The 21,013-nt window shown below is 49.8% G+C and overlaps 1 protein-coding gene across 5 annotated transcripts in view; it reads left to right on the forward strand.

Annotated features, from left to right (window-relative positions):
* Positions 1 to 21,013, forward strand: part of BICD2 (BICD cargo adaptor 2) — a 51,249-nt gene that overhangs the window by 12,868 nt on the left and 17,368 nt on the right. For all 5 annotated transcript variants that reach the window (XM_033236752.1, XM_033236753.1, XM_033236755.1 and 2 more), the window contains exon 2: positions 19,960 to 20,172. In XM_033236752.1, coding sequence (XP_033092643.1) covers positions 19,960 to 20,172 — 213 coding nt within the window. The remainder of the gene's footprint in view (positions 1 to 19,959; positions 20,173 to 21,013) is intronic.

Below are 21,013 nucleotides of genomic sequence, written 5' to 3' on the forward strand. Positions count from 1 at the left end.
GGTTAGAGATGAAGTGAGGAGAAAACCCGGGCTACAGCCATGCTCTCCTGTGGTTTTCAACCCAGCCTGGCCCAGGCTGCTGTGCCCACTGTGCCATCCGTCCCTCACTTGGAACAGATGCGGTCTGGACAGCTGCCTGTCAGGGCCCCCAAGCTGTCCCCTCCTGCCCTGATGACTACAAGCTGTTGAATGGAGATTTGTGTCAGGGCAGCCAGCTGCCATGGAAGATGAGGGCTGGTCCCCAGGCCCCAGGACTGGCTTCTGTGTCCTTGGGCGGGGGAGCCAGGGTCTGTGGGGACCTTTGCCAGCCCTGAGCGCAGCTGGCCAGAAGCCTGTCTGCTGACACTGGGGCAATTAGGGTGTAATCTTCTCTAAATGGCACCCAATTCTGGCTAAATCCCTCCTGCCCAGGGATGAATTCCCAGTTTTCTAAAAGCAGCTTAGCATTTGGACATTGCCCAGGGCAGCTGGGGTTCGCGGTTGGCGATGGGATGGCTGCTTCCGATTGATGTGGGCCTTACGGGGGAGGGGCCGTGGGTAGGCAGAGGCTGGTGACAAGCACCACAGCCCTACAGTGTTCCCTATGTGGGTGCATCTCAGCCGTCAGTGCTAGCGATCCCCACATCCACAAGTGTAAGTACTCCTTGGGGAAATGCAGTTCCAAAGCCACACAGTGGGAAGGGTGGGCCAGCACCCCTCAGCCTCCTGTGGTGTGAGGGACAGATGGGCCTGCAGAGGGGCTTGGGCCTGGGCTGGTCCTGCGGTGCCCAGCCTGATGGATATAGGCTGGCAGAGGTGGGTGGGTGCTGTCTCCTGGCCTGGAGGCCCCACTCTCTCTTCCTGGCCTGGACCCCAGTCCCCAAGAGGCACCACCCTCTCTTGTAGGGACTCCTGCAGCTTTCCCAGGCTCCTGCTTGAGTGCTCCTGGGCCTCCTTCCTCCTCCCTGTCTACCTGCCAGGTGAGGCTGTCTGAGTTCCTCAGGGACCACCTCTACCTCCTGCCCGCCCTCCTGTTACCCCTTCCCCCTCCGTGTACCACCTCCTCTGGGAACCACCCTGCTGCAAAGAAGAAAAATGGATTTTGGAGTGAGAAACCTTATGGTGCCACTCAGATGAATCTTCTCACCTTGTTGATCCTCTCAGTTTGTTCACCCGTGAAAGGGAGCGATAAAGGTTTTTACTTTGCAGGGCTTGTGTGAAGACACGATTCATACTCACCTCTGTTCGCTCCTGGGGGCCCTGGACCCCACATCCTTTGTTGCCTGTGTCTGCTTAGGGAAGTACCTTTTGAGTAAAGAGAGGAGGAAGTTGGTTTGGTGATGGTGGTGGGGTTTCCTGGAGCATCCCCACCCAGCTGGGGGTGGATGGGAAGAGCTGGCTGAGGGGGTGGTGAGGTAGGGTCTCCCACATAACACCCATGGGATCCCATTGGGTGGGTCATTGGGTCTGTGAGGGGCCCGGGTAGTCAACAGGTCTATTTCGGGCTTCTTAGCTGACTTGGGTTCCAGTAGAAGCATGTGGAGCTGGCTAGTTTGCTTGCACCCCAGGGTCACTGGGGGACTTTCAAAAATTCTAAAGCTCAGGGGCCACACTCAGACCTATGAAATCAGTCTCAGGAGTGTTTACACTTCCAGAATGATCGTAGGGGAAAGATGAGTGTGGGAGCACCATCCTGTCATTGCAGTTTACACCCGCGAGTCTGAATCCTCCCTGCTCTGCATGTCGTGTGTGATTCAGCCCTGGCGGGGGGTACGGCCCCTCAAGTGGAGAACTGGGGATGCCCCCTGACCCTCTCAGGAGTGTGCACGAGCAAAGGGAAGATCCAGGACAGGGGCAAGCCTAGGAGCCCTTCCTGTTGCTGAGTCACTGGGGTGTGTCCCCTCACCGGCTGGAGAGAGAGGGATAAAAGAGGAGATGCCCCAGAAGAACCTCCAAGGCCTGCCCACCCTGTACCCCTGGAATTCCCTGCAGTCCTTGCCTCACTGAGCCACATCCAGCGCCTCTCTGCACTCTCAGCACCCTAGCATCTGGCTGTTCCCTGGACCTGCCGTGCTATCTACCCACTTCTGGTGTGGGGCCTGTCACCTCCCAGCTGTGTCCATAGGTCCCCCTGTCTGTCCTTCATTCATGCCACAGATGCTTCCTGAGCCTTGCCACTTGCTGGGCATGGGCTCCTCACTCCGCTCCTGCACTCGCTAAGGAGGTGCAGATGTGTGGTAGACGTGGGTGTCCACCTGTCCACAAGGACAGGCCTGAACCCTTCTCGTGTGAGAAGCCTTGCCCCACCCACACTGTGTGTATATCTGGATGGTCGGCCCTGCCTCCTATTTCTTAGCATCTGTGACCTATTTCTTAGCATCTGTGAGCTGAAGTGATGGGGGTGCTGGCTGAAGCGAGGGTAGTGTGGGGCTGGGGGGAATTCTGCTGTCCTGGGACAGTTGCTGGACTTTTCCATCCTGCCCAGTGGGTCTGGCCCTCCCTACTGATTGCCTGCTGACCCCACTGTCCTGAGCCATGCCCCTGGAGCTGTTCATGTGTGGCTATGAAAGAGTTGGAGGTCAGGACCTCACCCAGGAGCCTAGCGGGGACTTTGGAAGAAAGCATACCAGCATGCAGACCCACTTCCCAGTGTAGCCAGGGGCCTGGGCAAAGTGCTTCTCCACAGAGCTGCCCAGCCTCCCGCACTAGGCCCAGATGCCAGAGGTCAGCACCTAGGAGGGGGTCAGGCCTGAGGCTGCTGTTGGTGGTGGGGCAGGTGGTGGACAAGTCCATTCACTCTCTTGGCCCCCAGCGACATACTGGCTCTGAGATTTGGCCTACTGGGGACCCACCAGGGAAGTCATCCAGAAGGTCTGTCTGTGTGGGAGCTTGGCAGGCCACCAGTTTGGTGGCCTTTCTCCAGAAGCTGCTGGGAGACCCCTGCCACCCACCTTCCACATTGGTGTGGTTCACTGTGAGACAGAGCTGAGCCCCATTTTAGTCCAGGCTGCATTTTTTAGGGCGGCCTTTGACCTCAACAGGCAGACATTTCCAAAGCAGCTCTGGCTGCTGACTAGATGATGGTTTTGTTCAGCTCTCATTTTTAAATTGTGGTATGATTTGCCTGTAAGACCACATGCAGTTGTGCAGTTGTGTGCTCATATGTGGCTGCCCCACGGTGCAGGTTACCCTGAAGTGCTCAGACCCTTGCTGTCCACCCAGCAGTGCACTGCCTGCCTTCTACAGCGATTAGATTTCTTCATGCTTGGTGTGTGGTCTTTTGGGTCTGGCTTCTTTAAGAACCATCACGACGGTTCCTTGTATGAGGAGTGAGTTTTCTGGCTGCTGAGCATCATCCACTGTGTCACCGTACCAGAGTTACTGCCTTCCACCTGCTGTTGGGCGCTGGGCGTTGTGAACGCGCCATACTTGGTGTGGACATGTGGCATGTGCTTCCATATTTCTTTGGAGATGTCTCACTTTATCACCCAGACTGGAGTGCAGTGGCGTGATCTTGGCTCACTGCAACCTCCGCCTCCCGGTTCACACCCTTCTCCCTGCCTCAGCCTCCCGAGTAGTTGGAATCACAGGCACCCACCACCACACCCAGCTAATTTTTGTATTATTTAGTAGAGACAGGGTTTCGCCATGTTGGCCAGGCTGGTCTTAAACTCCTGACCTCAAGTGATCTACCCACCTCGGCCTCCCAAAGTGCTGGGATTACAGGCGTGAGCCACTGCGCCTGGCCAGTGCTTCCATCTTTCTTGGGTGGTACCTGCAGCAAGCCCCTCTCCCCTCTGTGTTCACATATCAACACATCCCAGCAGGAAGGCTAGTCCTTTTACTCATGCTTTGCTACCTCAGGTAACCTGCTTCTAGGGAGGGAGGGACTGTGTGTCAGGAAGGAAATGATCTCCACAAATTGTGGGAAGTGGGGCCCAGGGACCACTATGACTGGCTTCAGCCAGATCTCAAGTGTTAGGCAGTCCCCACAGTGAGCCCAAGCTTTCTAGGTTCCAGGCCAAGACCAGGAAGGACTGAGTCCCAGATCTTCATGCACCTAGGAATGGGAGTTTCCAGTTCTCCAGGTGATTCTGAGGAGCAGGCAGGGTTGGGGAACTGGTCAGACAATTGAGCACTGTGGGCCGAGGTCCAGGCCCAGGCCCAGCCACTTTGGATTATCAGCCTCCTCTTTCTTGCTTTCTCTTCAGACCCTCTTGGGGAACCGTTTATGGAGATGTGTGTTCTCAGAGTTCAGTTTCTCACTGTGAGAGGAGCTAATACCTCCTGTGAGAGAAGCTAATGAGCTTACGTTGGTACAAACTGTGAAGTGCAGTGGTGCCTTGGGGTTATTGCCCTCCCTCCCCTGGGCACCCAGAGTCCTCTTGTCTGTTAACAACTGTGTTGTCCTCTGTCTTCCTCCCTCTGGGCCCACATCAGAGCTGGAGGGGTGCTGACGGCAGCCCAAGGCTGGGAAGACATCTGGACAGAGCAGGGCCAGTGAAGATGCCTCAGGACAGGGGACGCCCCCTCCCCTGTCCCCACCCTTAGTTAGATGGATCCCCTTCTCCCGTCGCCACATTGCCTCTACCCTGTCTTGGATCTGGGTCATTACTGGGCTGAACAGTAGGCAGAGGTTCTAGCTCATCTCACATCCATCTCCCAACTATACCTCCCTCCTGGCCCTGAAGCCCTCCCATCCCCCATCCCAGTGTGCCCTGTGACTCTGTTTCTGCTGGTGTTTATAGCTGCTGTAAGTTGTTTTCCCAAATTGCTAGCAAGGCTGTACATCTGTTTGTGCAGTGATCTGAAGCATCTGGCCCTGTGTAAATCTGAAGTCCATTTCTTGCCACCCATTTCCTGACCTGATCCTTTGTTCTTGTATCAGGTTTTTGCTGAAGTTCATTTATGAAAATTTGATCTTTCGTCTTGTTTCTGTTACTTTCTATTTCATGAATAACAAGTAATTTATACTCCCTGTGGTATGTTTGGTTTGGGGTTTTATTAATCTTTTAAACTAGAATTACATATAGTAAAATGTATAGATTTTAAGTGCACGTGTGTATGTTGGCAAATACATCATCCCTTGGGTACATTTGCTATTCTGCAGCTTTTCTTTTTCTTTTTTTGCTTTTGAGATGGAGTCTTGCTCTGTCACCCACGCTGGAGTGCAGTGGCACAATCTCGGCTCACTGCAACCTCTGCCTCCTGGGTTCAGGCGATTCTCCTGCCTCAGCCTCCCGAGTAGCTGGGACTACAGGCCTGTGCCACCACGCCCAGCTAATTTTTTGTATTTTTACAAAAATTAGTGAGACGTAGTTCCACCATGTTAGCCATCTCTTGACCTTGTGATCCGCCCACCTTGACCTCCCAGAGTGCTGGGATTACAGGTGTGAGCCATCGCGCCTGTCCGCAGCTTTTCTTTTTCTTTATTTATTTATTAAAATTTATTTTTTTTTCGGACGGAGTCTCGCTCTGTCTCCCAGGCTGGAGTGCAGTGGTGCGATCTGGGCTCACTGCAAGCTCCGCCTCCTGGGTTCATGCTATTGTCCTGCCTTAACTTCCTGGTAGCTGGGACTGCAGGCGCCCGCCACCATGTCTGGCTAATTTTTTGTATTTTTTTTGTAGAGACGGGGTTTCACTGTGTTAGCCAGGATGGTCTCGATCTCCTGACCTTGTGATCTGCCCGCCTTGGCCTCCCAGAGTGCTGGGATTACAGGTGTGAGCCACTGCACCCAGCATCTTTTCTTTTTAATACCCAGTAGTAATAGTAGCTAAGGCCCTGAGCTCATCTCTCTAGTGCTATGCATTCGGATAGCGTTTCAGATACTGTGTGCTTATTGCTGGGTTGCCTCAGGATTTTTTTTAATAGGTTGATTCTATTTCAGTATTGTATTTCAGAGATCATTTTGTCTCTCCTTTTTTAAAATCAAGATATAATTTATTTTTAAACCCTATTAGTAATGCTTTTGATAGTTTTTATATTTCACTAATTTTTAATAAAAATAAACATTTACTGGAGCGTAAGGTAAACATGGAAACTAAAAAATTCATAATTGTATAGTTTGACAAATTATCAAAGTAAGTGCACCCATGTAGCTACCAGCAGATCAAGAAGTTGCATGTTATCAGCTTCCCAGAGCTGCTGTCTGAGCCCTGTCAAGGTGTGATCATTCTGGCTTTTGACAGCAGAGATTATATCCCGCCTGGTTTGGACATCTGATAGAGGGAGCCGCACTGTACTTTCTTGTGTGTTTCCTCAGTATTGTGAGACTGATCCTCATTGCTGCTTGTATTTGTAGGTTATTGGCACTCATTGCTACATGGGATTCATTTGTGTAGACATACCACATCTTTCTCACCCACTGTCAGGTGGACCGGCCTTAGGGTTGTTTTCAGCTTGGGGCTGTTAGAACACTCATGGGGTGGCCGATGCCTGTTTCTGCTGGATGAACTGGCTAGGGTGACATAGGGTAGGCTTTCTTCTAGAGGAGCACAGGAGTGTGTGGTGAGCCCCTGTCCTCTCCATCCTCACCACAGGCACTTGATGTATTATTAATTTACATACTAGCCATTCTGATCAGCGTGTCACAGTAGCTCTTTCTGGTGGTAAGTTGCATTCCCCACGTACCTTTTCCTGTGTTTACTGGCTGTTGGGAGAGCCTCTTTTGTAAAGAGCCTTTTCAAGACCTTCTTCCAGTGTTCTTATGGGGTGTCTGCCTTTTTCTTATATATGTGTAGGAGATCTTTATATATTCAGGATATGAAGCCCTTTGCTATCAGGCACTAGTTCTGACCCAGTGATGCAGCAGAAAGACCCAGCATGGAGCAGGCAGAGATGGCTGTCTTCCATCTGTGTCTCTGCCCTGTCACAACCTTGGCCTCTTGGAGCCTTAGTTTCTTCCTCCATAAAATGGGAACACGGATTCTCCTGAGAACTTTGAGGTAGGCGTTAAGTGAAATAATATACTTAAGGAGACTTACAGAGTGGTGGCTATTATTGTTACTAATACTTTTTTTAATAAAATGGAAAGAGGCTGAGGACGGTATCTTGTGCCTATAATCCCAACACTTTTGGAGGCCAAAGTAGGAGGTTCACTTGAGCCCGGGAGTTCAAGACTAGCATGGGCAACATAGTGAGACCCCATCTCTAAAAAAAAAGCTGGCATGGTGGCACGTGCCTGTGGTTCCAGCCACTCAGGAGGCTGAGGCAGAAGGATTCCTTGGGCCCAGGAGGTCAAGGCTGAAGGGAACTATGATCTCACCACTACACTCCAGTCTGGGTGACAGAACGAAACCCTGTCTTCCAAAAAAAGAAAGAAAGAAAGAAAGAAAGAAAGAAAATGGGAAGAGCTCTCATACCCACTGGGATGGTTGTGACCCAAAAATAGACAGTAAGAAGTCCTGGAGAGGATGTGGCAAAATTGGAATCCTCCTATGTTGCTAGTGGGAACATAAAATGGGATAGCCCTTGTGGAAAATTTGGCAGTTCCTCAAAAAAAGTTAGAAATACCACATGACCTAGCAATTCCACTCATAATAGCCTAAAAGTAGAAACAACCCAAGTGTCCATCAAATGATGAATGGATAAACAAATGTGATCTGTTCATACAATGGAATATTATTTGCCCATGAAAGGGAAGGGAATTCTCGTACATACTACAACATGGGCGAACCTTGAAAACATTATGCTAAGTGAAGAGGCCAGTCACAAAAGACTGAAATGTCCAGAATAGACACATTCATAGAGATGGAAAATAGGTTGGTTTTCAGGATGGCAGTGGGGAGAGCTGAAGAGTGATGCTAATGGGCACAGAGTTTCTTTGGAGGGTGATAGAAATGTGGAATTAATGGTGATGTTCACTCAACTCTGTGAATGTACTAAAAACCACTTTAAAAGGGTGGATATTATGTTGTGAATTATGTCTTTTTTTTTTTTTTTTGAGACAGAGTCTCACTCTGCCGCCCAGGCTGGAGTGCAGTGGCCGGATCTCAGCTCACTGCAAGCTCCGCCTCCCGGGTTCACGCCATTCTCCTGCCTCAGCCTCCCGAGTAGCTGGGACTACAGGCGCCCGCCACCTCGCCCGGCTAATTTTTTGTATTTTTTAGTAGAGACGGGGTTTCACCGTGTTAGCCAGGATGGTCTCGATCTCCTGACATCGTGATCCGCCCGTCTTGGCCAAAGTGCTGGGATTACAGGCGTGAGCCACCGCGCCCGGCCGAATGATGTCTTTTTAACATTTTTTAATGGAGGTAAGCAGGAGTCTTTTTGCTTGCTAAATATTTGAGGTAAATTTCACTATTATTCTGAAGTAATCCCCAGGAGATTTGAGGCAGCTGCCTTCCAGGTCTGTAGCTGTGGCGTCCATATCACATGCATCTACATGACAGCTCAAGGAATCTCACCTTCCACCTTACGGTCTGTCTTTCTCATCGGTACTTTTATAATTTTCTTTGGATAAATCTCATGTTTCTAGTTAAGTTAATATCTGGGGGTTAATTTTTTAGGTCAAGATTATAAATGTAATTGCTCTTCTTTTGCGTCCATAACTCAACAGTTTAATTTGGGAGGGTTTTGTGGGTATCTTGGTGTATTTGAGATCTCTGACCTTTTTGAGGATATTTCTTAGTGCATTTTCTAGACACAATCATCACTTGCAAAAAATAGGAATTTAGTGATACGCTTTTTTTCCCCTCTTCTGATGGTTTTTGAGTGTGGTGAAGAGTGTAGTCCTGCCTTTTCCTTTTAAGGGGAGGGTGGGTAACTCAAATGCATCTTCATTTACCAATGCTTCTCCATTATTTATTAATGCATTCCATTATTATTTGCTATGTTTGCTTTTGTTTTCAATCTATCCAGGTAGATTTACTCTATTGATGCTCTTTTTATGACATTAAGAAAGAAAAAAAAATTACCACATCCATTTTTCAAGTGCTTCAGTTGAGAAGAGTTCAGGCTAAATTATGGTGAAAGCATATTAGCATAGATGACATTTTTAGTTCCTTTTAAAATATTAGTTTGTGGCAGAAATATTGATAGTTTGCCTTCAGTCTATCTATATGGTTTACTTACTTGTTGGCCTATCTTGTTTCATAGCAGATGCTGAATATAGATTTTAAAATTAAATTGGTTTACTCTGGTTTTATGTTCTTGGGCAAGGTCTTCTGATCACAGTGAGTAACTCTTAAGGTAAATTGTTACTTCTCTTTGCTAAGATTTTGTCAGTTTTTTGCATCCGTATTGGGCATGGAATTGGTCCATGAGTCCCTGCCCTTTGGAAGGGAAGATCTGTTGAAACTAGCAGATAAGTTCATGACATACCTGTTGAACATTCCTGTTGAGTTTGTAATGTCTTTTCTTCTGCCTTAGAGAGGACATTACAAACTCAGCAAACTCAACGGGAATGTTCAACAGATACATCAAGAACTGATAGGGCATGTCTTTCTGTTTTCCTTTCTCATTATTTGTTTGAGTGGATATGGATGTGGACAGGGACACTTTAGGCCGAGATCAGAGCTCAAGACCTGCTGTGCTACACAGCACCCAGACTCCCTCCTGGGCACGCACTCCCTGTGTCAGTTCTCCCGTGAGGCAGGCCTGCTGGTGCTGATGCCCATCTTGCCAGTGTCTGTGGGGTGGAACCAGCGATGTGGTAGCTCAGTCCTCACGTTGCCTGTGGGGACTGGATAGGTTGGTAAGTGTTCAGTTCCCTGATTCAGGGGTATGTACTTTGCACAGACTTACCAACCTGAATACAGTCACTAGCGGGTTAAAAAAAATACACGAACGTGGTTGCTTTGCTTTTTCTTTTGTTTCTGGGTTTTTGTTGTATCACTTCCCCTTTGTGAGACTTCTGCTTGTTACTTTGTTCAGTTTCTGCAATCCCAGTCTAGAGAGACTGTTTCTTTTTGTCATTATTTATTTTTAGTGCAATCCCCCCACAACCCCCAGCACAATACTGCTTTGCCCTGATCCTAAAGTTTTCATATGATTTGTTTCTATTTTTTGTTTATTTGGTTTCCTGTTGTTTTGTTCTGTATACCCTCTCTAATACAGATACATTTAAGAGATCATTTTTCAATTTTTACGTTTGAGTGTATGCTAACTTTTTACAGCATATATTTTTTAGAACAGTTTCAGATTTACAGAAAACTTACGTGAAATACTGTCTTTTACTTTGTTCTCCTGTGGTGCACCTACACATAAATGGAATTTCTTCCTTTTTTAGATTGCTCTGACGTCATTCTGCATCCTCTTGTGATATCATTTCCTTATGCCCTGAGTCCTGGTGTCTATGCCAGTTCTGATTTGCTGGCTATTGCAGAGCCCCCGATCTCTCCCTCTACGTGGTGGAGACTTTGATGTATTTTGTACTAGGCTGTTTGGGTCACAATAGGTTTGATTAGTCTATGAGTGAGTTTAATGTCATAATGCTATAAATTCTTTTTTTTTTTTTTGAGGTGGAATCTCACTCTGTTGCCCAGGCTGGAGTGCAGTAGCATGATCTCGGCTCACTGCAAGCTCCGCCTCCCGAATTCACGCTGTTCTCCTGCCTCAGCCTCCCAAGTAGCTGGGACTACAGGCGCCCGCCACCACACCCAGCTAATTTTTTTGTATTTTTTTATTAGATCCGGAGTTTCACTGTGTTAGCCAGGATGGTCTCGATCTCCTGACCTCGTGATCAGGCCTCAGTCTCCCAAAGTGCTGGATTACAGGCGTGAGCCACTGCCTGGCCTAAATTCTTTATCTCATAATAATATTGTTGAGCTTGTATTTATGTCAGCTTGATAGGCCTGAGCACCCTCATGACTGTAATAAGGCTTGATGCCACTTGGACTCCTGTGGAGTCCTGGCTATGCAGGGCAGGACTCTGAACAGTACATGCAGAGCTGCCCGGAGTGGAGCAAGGTGTATAGACACAAGCGTCTGAGGCCTCCAGGTCTTCTCATGTCCTGCAGACCACCCCAGCTCCTTTTAAGGCCTCGGAAACACCTGATTTCCCTTTGACCCCATCAAGTGTTGAAGTCCTGTGGCTTGTTGTGGCAGTTTTTGGGGGACAAGTTCGTCATTTGATCAGTATTTACTGACTGCATGATTGTGAAGGAGGTGGGTGCTGGACCTCAACTGCTGTTTCCTGGCTCTGCAGATTTCTTTGCCTCTTCCCCCTCACAAGGAGTAAAACCGTGGTCGGGGGTCAGGTCTTGCTCCAAAGGCTATGCCTCCCTGCCCGCCAAGCGCAAACTTCTGATAGGAATACTGCTTCAAAACAGTAAAGAGTTGACCGACACTTCAGGGGCTCCTCACTGTGGTTGGGGGGAATAGAGAGCCTGGGATACTGACAATCCATAATCAAGTGAGTTTTATCATCCTCTGGTTCCCCAGGATGGGAGGATTTGTGGTCTCAACTGACTATCTGGGCTACAGGTCCTCAGACTTGGGTCTTGGGAGGCCTGATAGTCTGTTGTCCCAGTATCACTGGTACCTACCAGAGACCAGGCGTGCAGTAAGCACTAATAAGTACTGTTAGTAAACATTGAGGGGATGGTGAAGCCAGTCCCTGGGATTTTTCAACAAGCCTGGGTAGGAAGATGGGTGCTGAGCAGAGGGTATTCACAGCCCGTCGAGTGGGTGAGGATCAGACCTTTCCCCTGCTTGGACCAGCCCTGACAAGGAGCCCAACAGTGTCTCTGCCTTAGCAGGCGGTGGGAGGGCCCAGTGGAGGCAGCCAGGCTAGGACTAGTGGGATTCCTGGGATGCCCAGGCCCAGCCGTTCCCAGGAGGCTGGGCCCACCCTGGTGCAGGCATCGTGGCCCTTCAGGGACAAGTGTGGGACCAGCTGGCTGTGAGTGGGTGGTGCTGGATCAGCCTAGCAGATGAAGGAATTGAGGCTCCCAGTTTTGTTGTGGAAACTGCATCCTGGAACAAGTCCTGCCTCATTGGAATGCTGAGGCTGGCTCTCCTGGCTTGGCAAGTGTTGTTCCTGTTGCATCAGATGGCCAAGCTGGTTTAGGATGAAAGAGAATTCCCTGGGACAGCCCTGCCTAGAGGCCTGGTTCCCTGCCCTGGTGGTGTAGGCCTTCTCCAGGGAGCCAGACCCCAGTGGAAGGTCGGCAAGTGGGGTTGGTTCTCAGTTTCCTGTGCAGACCTGTTTCCACGCCCTGTACAGGTTTGTCTGGAGACTGAAGGGTCAACCTCTGCTAGCTAGGGCTGATGGCCAGCTCTTACTGTGGAGATATCCACATTCTCTCTTGAGAGTGGGGAGGGAGTGGGGTGACTTTCCTTTGTAGCTGAGGGAACTGTAATTAAGTAGTTGCCACAGAGCCAGGCAGCCCCACTGGCTGACTACAGAGTAAGGACATCTTCCACGTGAAGAAGGACAGTGAGGCCACTTTGGAGCCAGCACCTGGCCTTGTGGGGACCATCAGGGACCAACCTTGTGGCAGGTGGGAGGGGGCAGGCACTGGGCTGGGGCTGCTCTTCAAGCCCTGCCACTTCTCATAAATGGGGTGATTGTGGATGACCCTGACCTGATGCCCATGCTGCCTTGGCATCAGGGTGGGCTTACACACGCCCAGCCATGGGAACTTGACCCCGTAGCCCCTTTGACAGACAGGCACAGTGAGGGAGGAGCTCACCAAGTCATAGCTGACCAGTGGCAGAGCTAGGATGTGGGCCCAGGCAGCCTGGCTTCCGGTGTGCACATACCCGTTGGCTCTCCTGCTGTGCCGCTGGGAAGTGGGCAGGCAGGGCAGTGCCTCTTGCACAGTGGGGTACCTCGGCAAAGCTGGAGGCCTACGTGGCTGAGGAGGGAGGGAAAGAGATTCTTGTCCAGAGGTTCAGAGGCCCTGGTATGAGGACCTAGTTCTCCTTCTGGCCTCACCTTGTCTTACCTCTTGCTTTGCTGTTCCTTCCACCTGGCACACTTCCCCGTCCTCCCAGGCTCTGATTACCTGCCGCTGTTCCCTCCTCTGCACTAGGCGCAGGTCAGGGTCTCAGCCATTCCAGCATAGACTTAGTTTTACTTTCACAGAAAGTAACGCTTGAAGAGTTGTTCTAAGGTGGTGGGAGTGCCCAGATGATAACAGGGAGCTTTGCTGGTACTGGCGTCAGGACAGAATGAAAACCACAGGGGTAACCGTAACCCGTTGTTGGTCGTCATCTTTTACTCTTCCTTCATTGTCCAGCTTCTGTTTCTGGATCTCAGCCTCTGTTGCGGGGTGATGGGGGTCTAAGCATCTGCTATGGGCTCATTCTAAAGCCACCCAGCCTCCCATGCGCTGCCCCCACAGTGGGGGTATCAGGATCTCAGCATGTTAACACTGGTCCAGTGACAATAGCCTCAGCCACATCCGGAGTCAGAGATATGCTGACTCTGGAGGAGTTGGCTCCTTCTTGGGCATCCGAAAGGCGGTGGGAGCGCTAGAGAGGAGAACAAGGAGTAACTCCCTGAACCTGTATTTTAAAGCTCCTATCATCAGGGGATGGGTGGAGTAGGAGGCCACATAGACTCTGGTAAGTGAATTACATTTTTTTTTTTTTTTTTGAGACGGAGTCTCGCAGTCGCCCAGGCTGGAGTGCAGTGGCTGGATCTCAGCTCACTGCAAGCTCCGCCTCCCGGGTTTACGCCATTCTCCTGCCTCAGCCTCCCGAGTAGCTGGGACTACAGGCGCCCGCCAACTCGCCCGGCTAGTTTTTTCTATTTTTTAGTAGAGACGGGGTTTCGCCGTGTTAGCCAGGATGGTCTCGATCTCCTGACCTCGCGATCCACCCGTCTCGGCCTCCCAAAGTGCTGGGATTACAGGCTTGAGCCACCGCGCCCGGCCGTGAATTACATTAACTGACTAAATCTCCTCCACAGCACTAAGCTCAGATTGGTGACATTATTAACGCAGGTTTCACATGAGGAAATTGAGGCACGTTGTGATTGGCGCCCACCACAGTCACATAGCCCTGCTGCTGCAGCTTATTTCAGAGGTGCTAGCAGGGGATGTTGGCTGTGCTTCCCTGAGATGGGGGTGGTGGGCGCAGATGGGCTCGTGCTCACAGGTGCCCCTGGGACCTGGCCTGCCTTTCTATCTCCTAGGAGTGGGGGTAGGGTGGGGCACTGGGCTCATCTGTTGGACAGGATCCTTACTGCCCTGTTTTCCATCCTGAGGCGTATTCTGCCAGCCTTCTGTCTCCAGCCCTGCACCATCCCGTACTGTGCACCCTTGGCAAGCATTGAACTCTGTTGTGCCTCAGTTTCATGGTCTCGATCTCCTGACCTGGTGATCTGCCCGCCTCGGCCTCCCAAAGTGCTGAGATTACAGGCATGAGCCACTGCGCCTGGCCTGTTCATTTTTTAGTTAGGTTGTGTGTCTTTTTTTTTTTTTGAGACAGAGTTTCGCTGTTGTTGCCCAGGCTGGAGTGCAGTGGCATGATCTTGGCTCACTGCAACCTCCATAGTGATTGTCCTGCCTCAGCCTCCTGAGTAGCTGGGATTACAGGATTATCACACCCAGCGGATTTTTTTGTGTTTTTAGTAGAGATGGGGTTTTTATCATGTTGGCCAGACTGGTCTTGAACTCCTGACCTCAGGTGATCTACCTGTCTCAGCCTCGCAAAGTGTAGGGATTATAGGCGTGAGCCACCGTGCTCAGCCAGTTGTTTATCTTTTTATTGAGTTGTAAGAGTTTTTTTATATGATCTGGATACCATATCCTTATCAGATATGTAATCTGAAAACATTTCTTTTATGGTGTAGGTTGTCTTTTCACTTGATTATGTCCTTTGATGTATGAGGTTTTTAATGTTGATAAAGTTCAAGTGACTTATTTTTTGCTGTTGTTAGTTAATGTTTTTGGTGTCATATCTAAGAATTCATGGCCAAATCCCAGGTCATGAAGATTAATCCCTACATTATCTTCTGAAAGTTTTATAGTTTTAGTTCTTATATTTAGGTATTTGATTCATTTTGAGTTAATTTTTGTGTATAATGTGAGGTAGGGGTTCAGCTTCATTATTTTGCATATATATAGCTACTTGCCCCAGCATCATTTGTTGAAAAACGTTTTTTTTTTTCCTCTGTCGCCCAGCTTGGAGTACAGTGGGGTGATCTCAGCTCACTGCAACCTCTGCCTCCTAAGTTCAAACCATTCTCCTGCCTCAGCTTCCCAAGAGGTTGGGATTACAGGCACCAGCTACCATGCCCAGCTAATTTTTAAATTTTTAGTAGAGACGGGTTTTCACTGTGTTGGCCAGGCTGGTCTCGAACTCCTGACCTTGTGATCCGCCCGCCTTGGCCTCCCAAAGTGCCGGGATTACAAACGTGAGCCACTGCACCTGGCCGAAAAACTGTTCTTTAAAACATCGAATTATTTTTGTACCCTTGCCAAAAATCAATTGACCATGTATATGAGGGTTTATTTCTGGACTCTGTTCTATCCCGTTGGTCTCTATATCTTTACACCAGTACCACATTGTTTTGATCACTGTAGCTTTGTATTAAGTTTTGAAACTGAGTTTTCTCACTTTGTTATTCTCTTTCAATGTTGTTTTAGCTCCTCTAGGCCCTTTGCAATTCCATATGAATTTGAAAATCAGCTTTTCCATTTCTGCTAAAAAGGCTTTTGGAATTTTGGTAGGGATTGCATTGAATTTTTTTTTTTTTTTTTTTGAGACGGAGTCTCTCTCTGTCACCCAGGCTGGAGTGCTGTGGCCGGATCTCAGCTCATTGCAAGCTCCGCCTCCCGGGTTCACGCCATTCTCCTGTCTCAGCCTCCCGGGTAGCTGGGACTACAGGCGCCACCACGTCGCCCGGCTAGTTTTTTGTAGTTTTTAGTAGAGACGGGGTTTCACCGTGTTAGCCAGGATGGTCTCGATCTCCTGACCTTGTGACCCGCCCGTCTCGGCCTCCCAAAGTGCTGGGATTACAGGCTTGAGCCACCGCGCCCGGCCTGAATTTCAAGTTAATTATCTTTTAAAGAGATTTAAATAATAAAAATAAGTATTTTAAAAGTTTGCCTATTTAATTACCATTTCTTCCATGTAGATATAGATTCCATATGGTATTATTTTTCTTCTGCCTGAAGGATTTTATTTAACATATCTTTAAATACCAATGCAGATCTGCTGTTGATAAATTCTTTCAATTTGACAAATTCTTTTGTACGTCTGAAGTATTTCACCTCTATTTGTGAACAGTTTTCGGTGAGTATAGCATTCTAGTTAAGTTTTTTTGTTTTGCTGTTAAAAGATGTTCCACTGTCTCCTGGCCTGTTAGAAAAATCAGCTGTCATTTAGCTTTGCTCCTCTTGAGTCAGGTATCCTTTTTCTTCTGGCTGATTTTAATATTTTTATTGTAAAATTGGTTTTAAACAATGTTATGTTATGCCTTGGTGTAGTTTTCTTCATATTTCTTGTGCTTGGGTTGACAAGCTGCTGATGTCTGTGGGTTTATAATTTTCTTTTTCTTTTTTTTTTTTTTTTTTTTGAGGCGGAGTCTCGCTCTGTCGCCTGGACTGGAGTGCAGTGGCCAGATCTCAGCTCACTGCAAGCTCCGCCTCCCGGGTTTACGCCATTCTCCTGCCTCAGCCTCCTGAGTAGCCGGGACTACAGGCGCCCGCTACCTCGCCCGGCTAGTTTTTTTTTTTTTTTTTTGTATTTTTAGTAGAGACGGGGTTTCACCGTGTTAGCCAGGATGGTCTCGATCTCCTGACCTCGTGATCCGCCCGTCTCGGCCTCCCAAAGTGCTGGGATTACAGGCTTGAGCCACCGCGCCCGGCCGGGTTTATAATTTTCATCAAATTTGGAAAATTTTCAGCTCTGATTTCTTCAATTTTTTTTTTATTTTCCTGTTTTTCTCCCTTGGGGACTCCAATTAGTCCTTATGTAAGACTTCTTGAAATTGTGTCATACTTCACCAATGCTCTGTTCAAGTTTTGCTTTTGTCTTTTAGCCTTTTTTCTCTGTGTTTCATTTTGGATAGTTTGCTGTGGTTTTTCAAGTTGACTAATCTTTTCTTCTGCGTTGTTTTATCTGCTCTGAATTCCATCCGCTGTACTTTTCGTCTCTGGAAGTTCTATCTGAATCCCATCCACTGTACTTTTCGTCTCTGGAAGTTCTAGCTGGATCTTTTTCTGTCTTCCTCATTTGTGCGCCTTTGCCTGCTCAGTGGTTAGTGATAGAATGCTGGGCAGTGGATCTCACCTGTTGGGAGATGGATGTTTTTGTATTCCTTCATGTGTTCTTGAGCTTTGTTCTGGGATGTAGTTAAGTGACTTGGAATCAGATTGATCCTTTCAGGTTTTATCTTTAAGCTTTACTCTGTGGTATCAGAGCAGATTTTAATCCAGACTAATTTTGTCAGGCCCTGGGAGTGCTCCCCTGCTGCCTGTGCATCAGGAGGGCTCTCCTGTGACTGGTGGGAGCAGGTACTGTTTTTGGCTGGTGTAAATGGTGGGGATTGCTTTCTCTGCCCCTCTTGATGGTCCTTCAGTGACTTCCTCAGCTCTGTGCCGCCTGGTCCTCAGTGGAGATTCTGGCCCTCTGTGTGTGGATCTGCCTAGCTTGGCTGCCCTGCTGCCATCTTCCAGTCCCTCCTTGACAGGGTCTGCCATGCCTTGCCTCAGTCTACCATTTTTCCATGGCTGGGAAGTTCTCTTGGTGGAGGGGGCTCCTGGAACTCCCCTGATCTGTCTCTCACTATCTAGTGCCCATGACGTGAAAACCACTGCTTATTATTTATTTATATTCTGTCATTGTCTTTTTTTTTTTTTTTTTAAGTTTTCACACAGAAGGTAGTTCTAATTTCTGCAACAACCTTGTCTTGGCTGTAGGCGGAAGTCTCTATCTCAGTGTGTTTGAAAAGCTGCCCAGGAGTGTTCGTGGGCCCCTGGCTGGGAGCTTAAGCTAAGGAAAAGATCCAGGGCTCAGGCCAGGAGGCCCGGACTTGATTGTCATGTCATGACATTTAGCTGTCATACCTGGAGAAAGCTTCTGAGGTGATGTGTGCATCCCCAGCTCCAGGCTCGTGGGCATATTCTGAGCAGCCATGTGTGCTGGACCCTTCAGTTGGGTCCCGCCTGCTTGTCAGGAGGCCCAGATGGTCTGGCGCTGCCCATGCCACCTGCAGCCTGTGGGCCCCTCACCCAGTGAGGGTCTTGGGGTCTGGCTGCCGCTTGGGTGGGGAGCCCACAGTTGGGGCCAGTTCCGTGTCTGGTTTCCATTCTTGTGGCCTGGGGCTGGGCAGGGTGGATCAGGTGCTGTGTAGACATCATGATTTGGTCCTTCCTTGGGACTAGGAAAAGAACAGAGCAGAAATCACAGAGCTGACCCGATTGCCTTGTAGAAAAACTGACATGTTCCACAGAGTGGGTGTTGTGTTGATGGGTGGGGGCAGGTGAGCAAGACCCAGCCTCCTCAGAAGTGTAGGTGCCATGGACGTCTGTACATCCACAGCAGGAGTGTCCATGACAATCCTGAGTCTCCACGTGGAGTCCCAGTGCCAGCACCAGTCTTCCTGCTGGGCTGTGTTGTCCTGTTAGCCTTGTTTAGGGGTGTCCCCCGCAACACCATGAGACACACACACACAACACATACCTTATAGCACATGTCACCATACCTGCCACAGCACATGTGTGCTCTTCCAGGCGGGATCCTGTGATCCTCACAGTGCTATAAGATCAGTCTGTCTTCCCCTTGATTCCCCTGTTGGTCCCATGAGACTCGGTACTCAGACTAGACCCTGGTTTCTTTTGCCAGTCTCCTGGTGGGAGGAAATGAGTTAGTCTTTGCTTTGATTTCTTGAAATTGGAAACTGTCCTGCTTAGTAACATCCTTATTCATGGTTTTGTACATTTTTCCTATTTTCTTGGACTGAATTCTTAGATTTAATATTAAATAGTAAATGAGTGATAAATGCTCCTTTTTCTCTCTTAGGGAAACAAAGTCATCCACTTTCAGTTGCCTCTCTCTTGATCTTGTTTTCTGCCATGAGCCAGGATTACTGTAAAAAGATAAGGTCTCAAGAACTCTGTGGTGGAGTGGCCAGCGAGACAGGGGCTGCTGGGGGTGACACACTGTGGGCCCTCTGCCCTCTACCCATGGAAGCCCTGTCCTGCCATGCCAGCTATGTGGGGGTAGTGGGCAGTGGGAGGGAAGGAGGGGGATGGCACCTGCTTGGAGGCTGGGCCACTCGCCTGGGGCGTACACGATGGGAGGCTGGCTGGCCTGGGTTTTTGGGCATGGACATGACACAAATGTTGACTCTTGGGTGCGTGGGCAGGTGGTCATCCTGGGCTAGGCGAGCATGCCTTTCTGGTCGATCTCACCCATAAGGTCTCCTCCCTGAGCCCCAGGGCCCTACACTTCTTTGCCACATGCAGCCCCCACCCCCCTTGTTCCTCACCCCTCTGGAACATGCTGGTATGTTGGCCTCTGAGCCAGGAACTGGGCAGAGTGGGTGGCACACTGTGCTGGCCTCTGTCTAATTCTTACCATCACTGCCGTCCTTGGGACTGGGGCTCTGACTGCTCAGACCAGGTCTCTCCCAGGAGTGAAGGATGAGCCAGCATCAGGCAGCAGGATGGACAGACTCCCTCTGCCTTTCATATGTGGTGGCCGGCGTGCCATCTGGAGTGGGAGGAGGTGGGAGCTGTGTGGGAGCTCCCTCCACCGGCCCAGCTGCTGTCATACATGCCCACTGTGGCTCCCTGACTCCAGTACTTGTCTTGCCAGTGCAGACACTGTTCCTCAGAGACCAGGCTTGCTCTTATTTTGGTGAAGGAAATGAATCTTGGGTACAGCTTGTTGCATTTGCATGTGTGCAAACCATAGGCATGCCACAGATGCACCTCCCAGGGCGGGGCCTTCCCTTCAGGCCCACAGTCCCCATTGTTGGTGCTGTTGTTCTGCAGCATGAGTGTCACCTGTGAGCTGAGTCTCTGTCCTTCAGTGCCCCTGGGAGGCCCACCTGACAAGTGTTTTGTCTCCTGATGCAGGCCTTTGGACAAGCACACACAAATCACAAGAAGGTGGCTGCTGACGGAGAGAGCCGGGAGGAGAGCCTGATCCAGGAGTCGGCCTCCAAGGAGCAGTACTACGTGCGGAAGGTGCTAGAGCTGCAGACAGAGCTGAAGCAGTTGCGCAACGTCCTCACCAACACACAGTCGGAGAATGAACGCCTGGCCTCCGTGGCCCAGGAGCTGAAGGAGGTGAGGGGGTGGGGAGGGGCCTACTCTGTGGCTGCAATAGTGCCACCAGGGTCACATAGCAGGTGTGCCTGGTGGGTGGCTGGGCTGGGCTGGCCTCTGGGGATGCTGCAGCTGGCTGGGCTGTCTTGCTTTCCTTGTGTCATCCTCCACTGCCCATGTGGCAGAAGGGAGAGAGATGGACCCACGAGTTCCGCTGCATCTGGCTTGCTTCCGTCTCACTAATGAAGCAAGTCCCATGAGCAAGTCCAGTGCAGAGAGGTGGTCAGTCAGGGAGGGGTGTGGTCAGCCACTCGTGGAGGGGCTGATGCCCATGGGTCACTCCTCGTCATTGGACACCCCCCTGCCCTGGGAATGTTTTGTGTCATTCAGGGCCTGTGTTATGCCCAACTGTAATAAGAACACAAACCCCAAATATTCCATGGAGACTCGAGGTAGGATGTGCGTGTCTGAGAATTAGGGGTAGAGACCACCGCCAGTAGCCCCAGCTGCCACACCCCTGCCTTGTGCACAGCAGAGTGCCTGCAGGGAGGGTATGGGTGAGTGGTCCCTGGCACTAGAGCCTGTTGGAGTTCTGGGTACCCATGGACATCCATGGGTACATGGCACAGGCTCTACATCTAGAAATGGAACTGTAGTGTCCGCCCATGAGCTTGTGAACATGAAGTCAGAGGAACCAGGTTGGCTCTTGGGCCCTGACAGGCGCAAAGGCCACAGGACCAGCTGCTCATGGCCCTGACACTTAGGCCCTGGAGTCGTGGAGGATTGGGGAGCCCAGCCCCGGGGAACAATGTGGCCAAAGCAGGATTTGGGAAGTTTGCTGGGGGGTGTGGAGCCTGTGCAG

The sequence above is a fragment of the Trachypithecus francoisi genome, unplaced genomic scaffold (genome assembly GCF_009764315.1).
Source record: "Trachypithecus francoisi isolate TF-2019V2 unplaced genomic scaffold, Tfra_2.0 Lachesis_group16, whole genome shotgun sequence".
NCBI lineage: Eukaryota > Metazoa > Chordata > Mammalia > Primates > Cercopithecidae > Trachypithecus > Trachypithecus francoisi.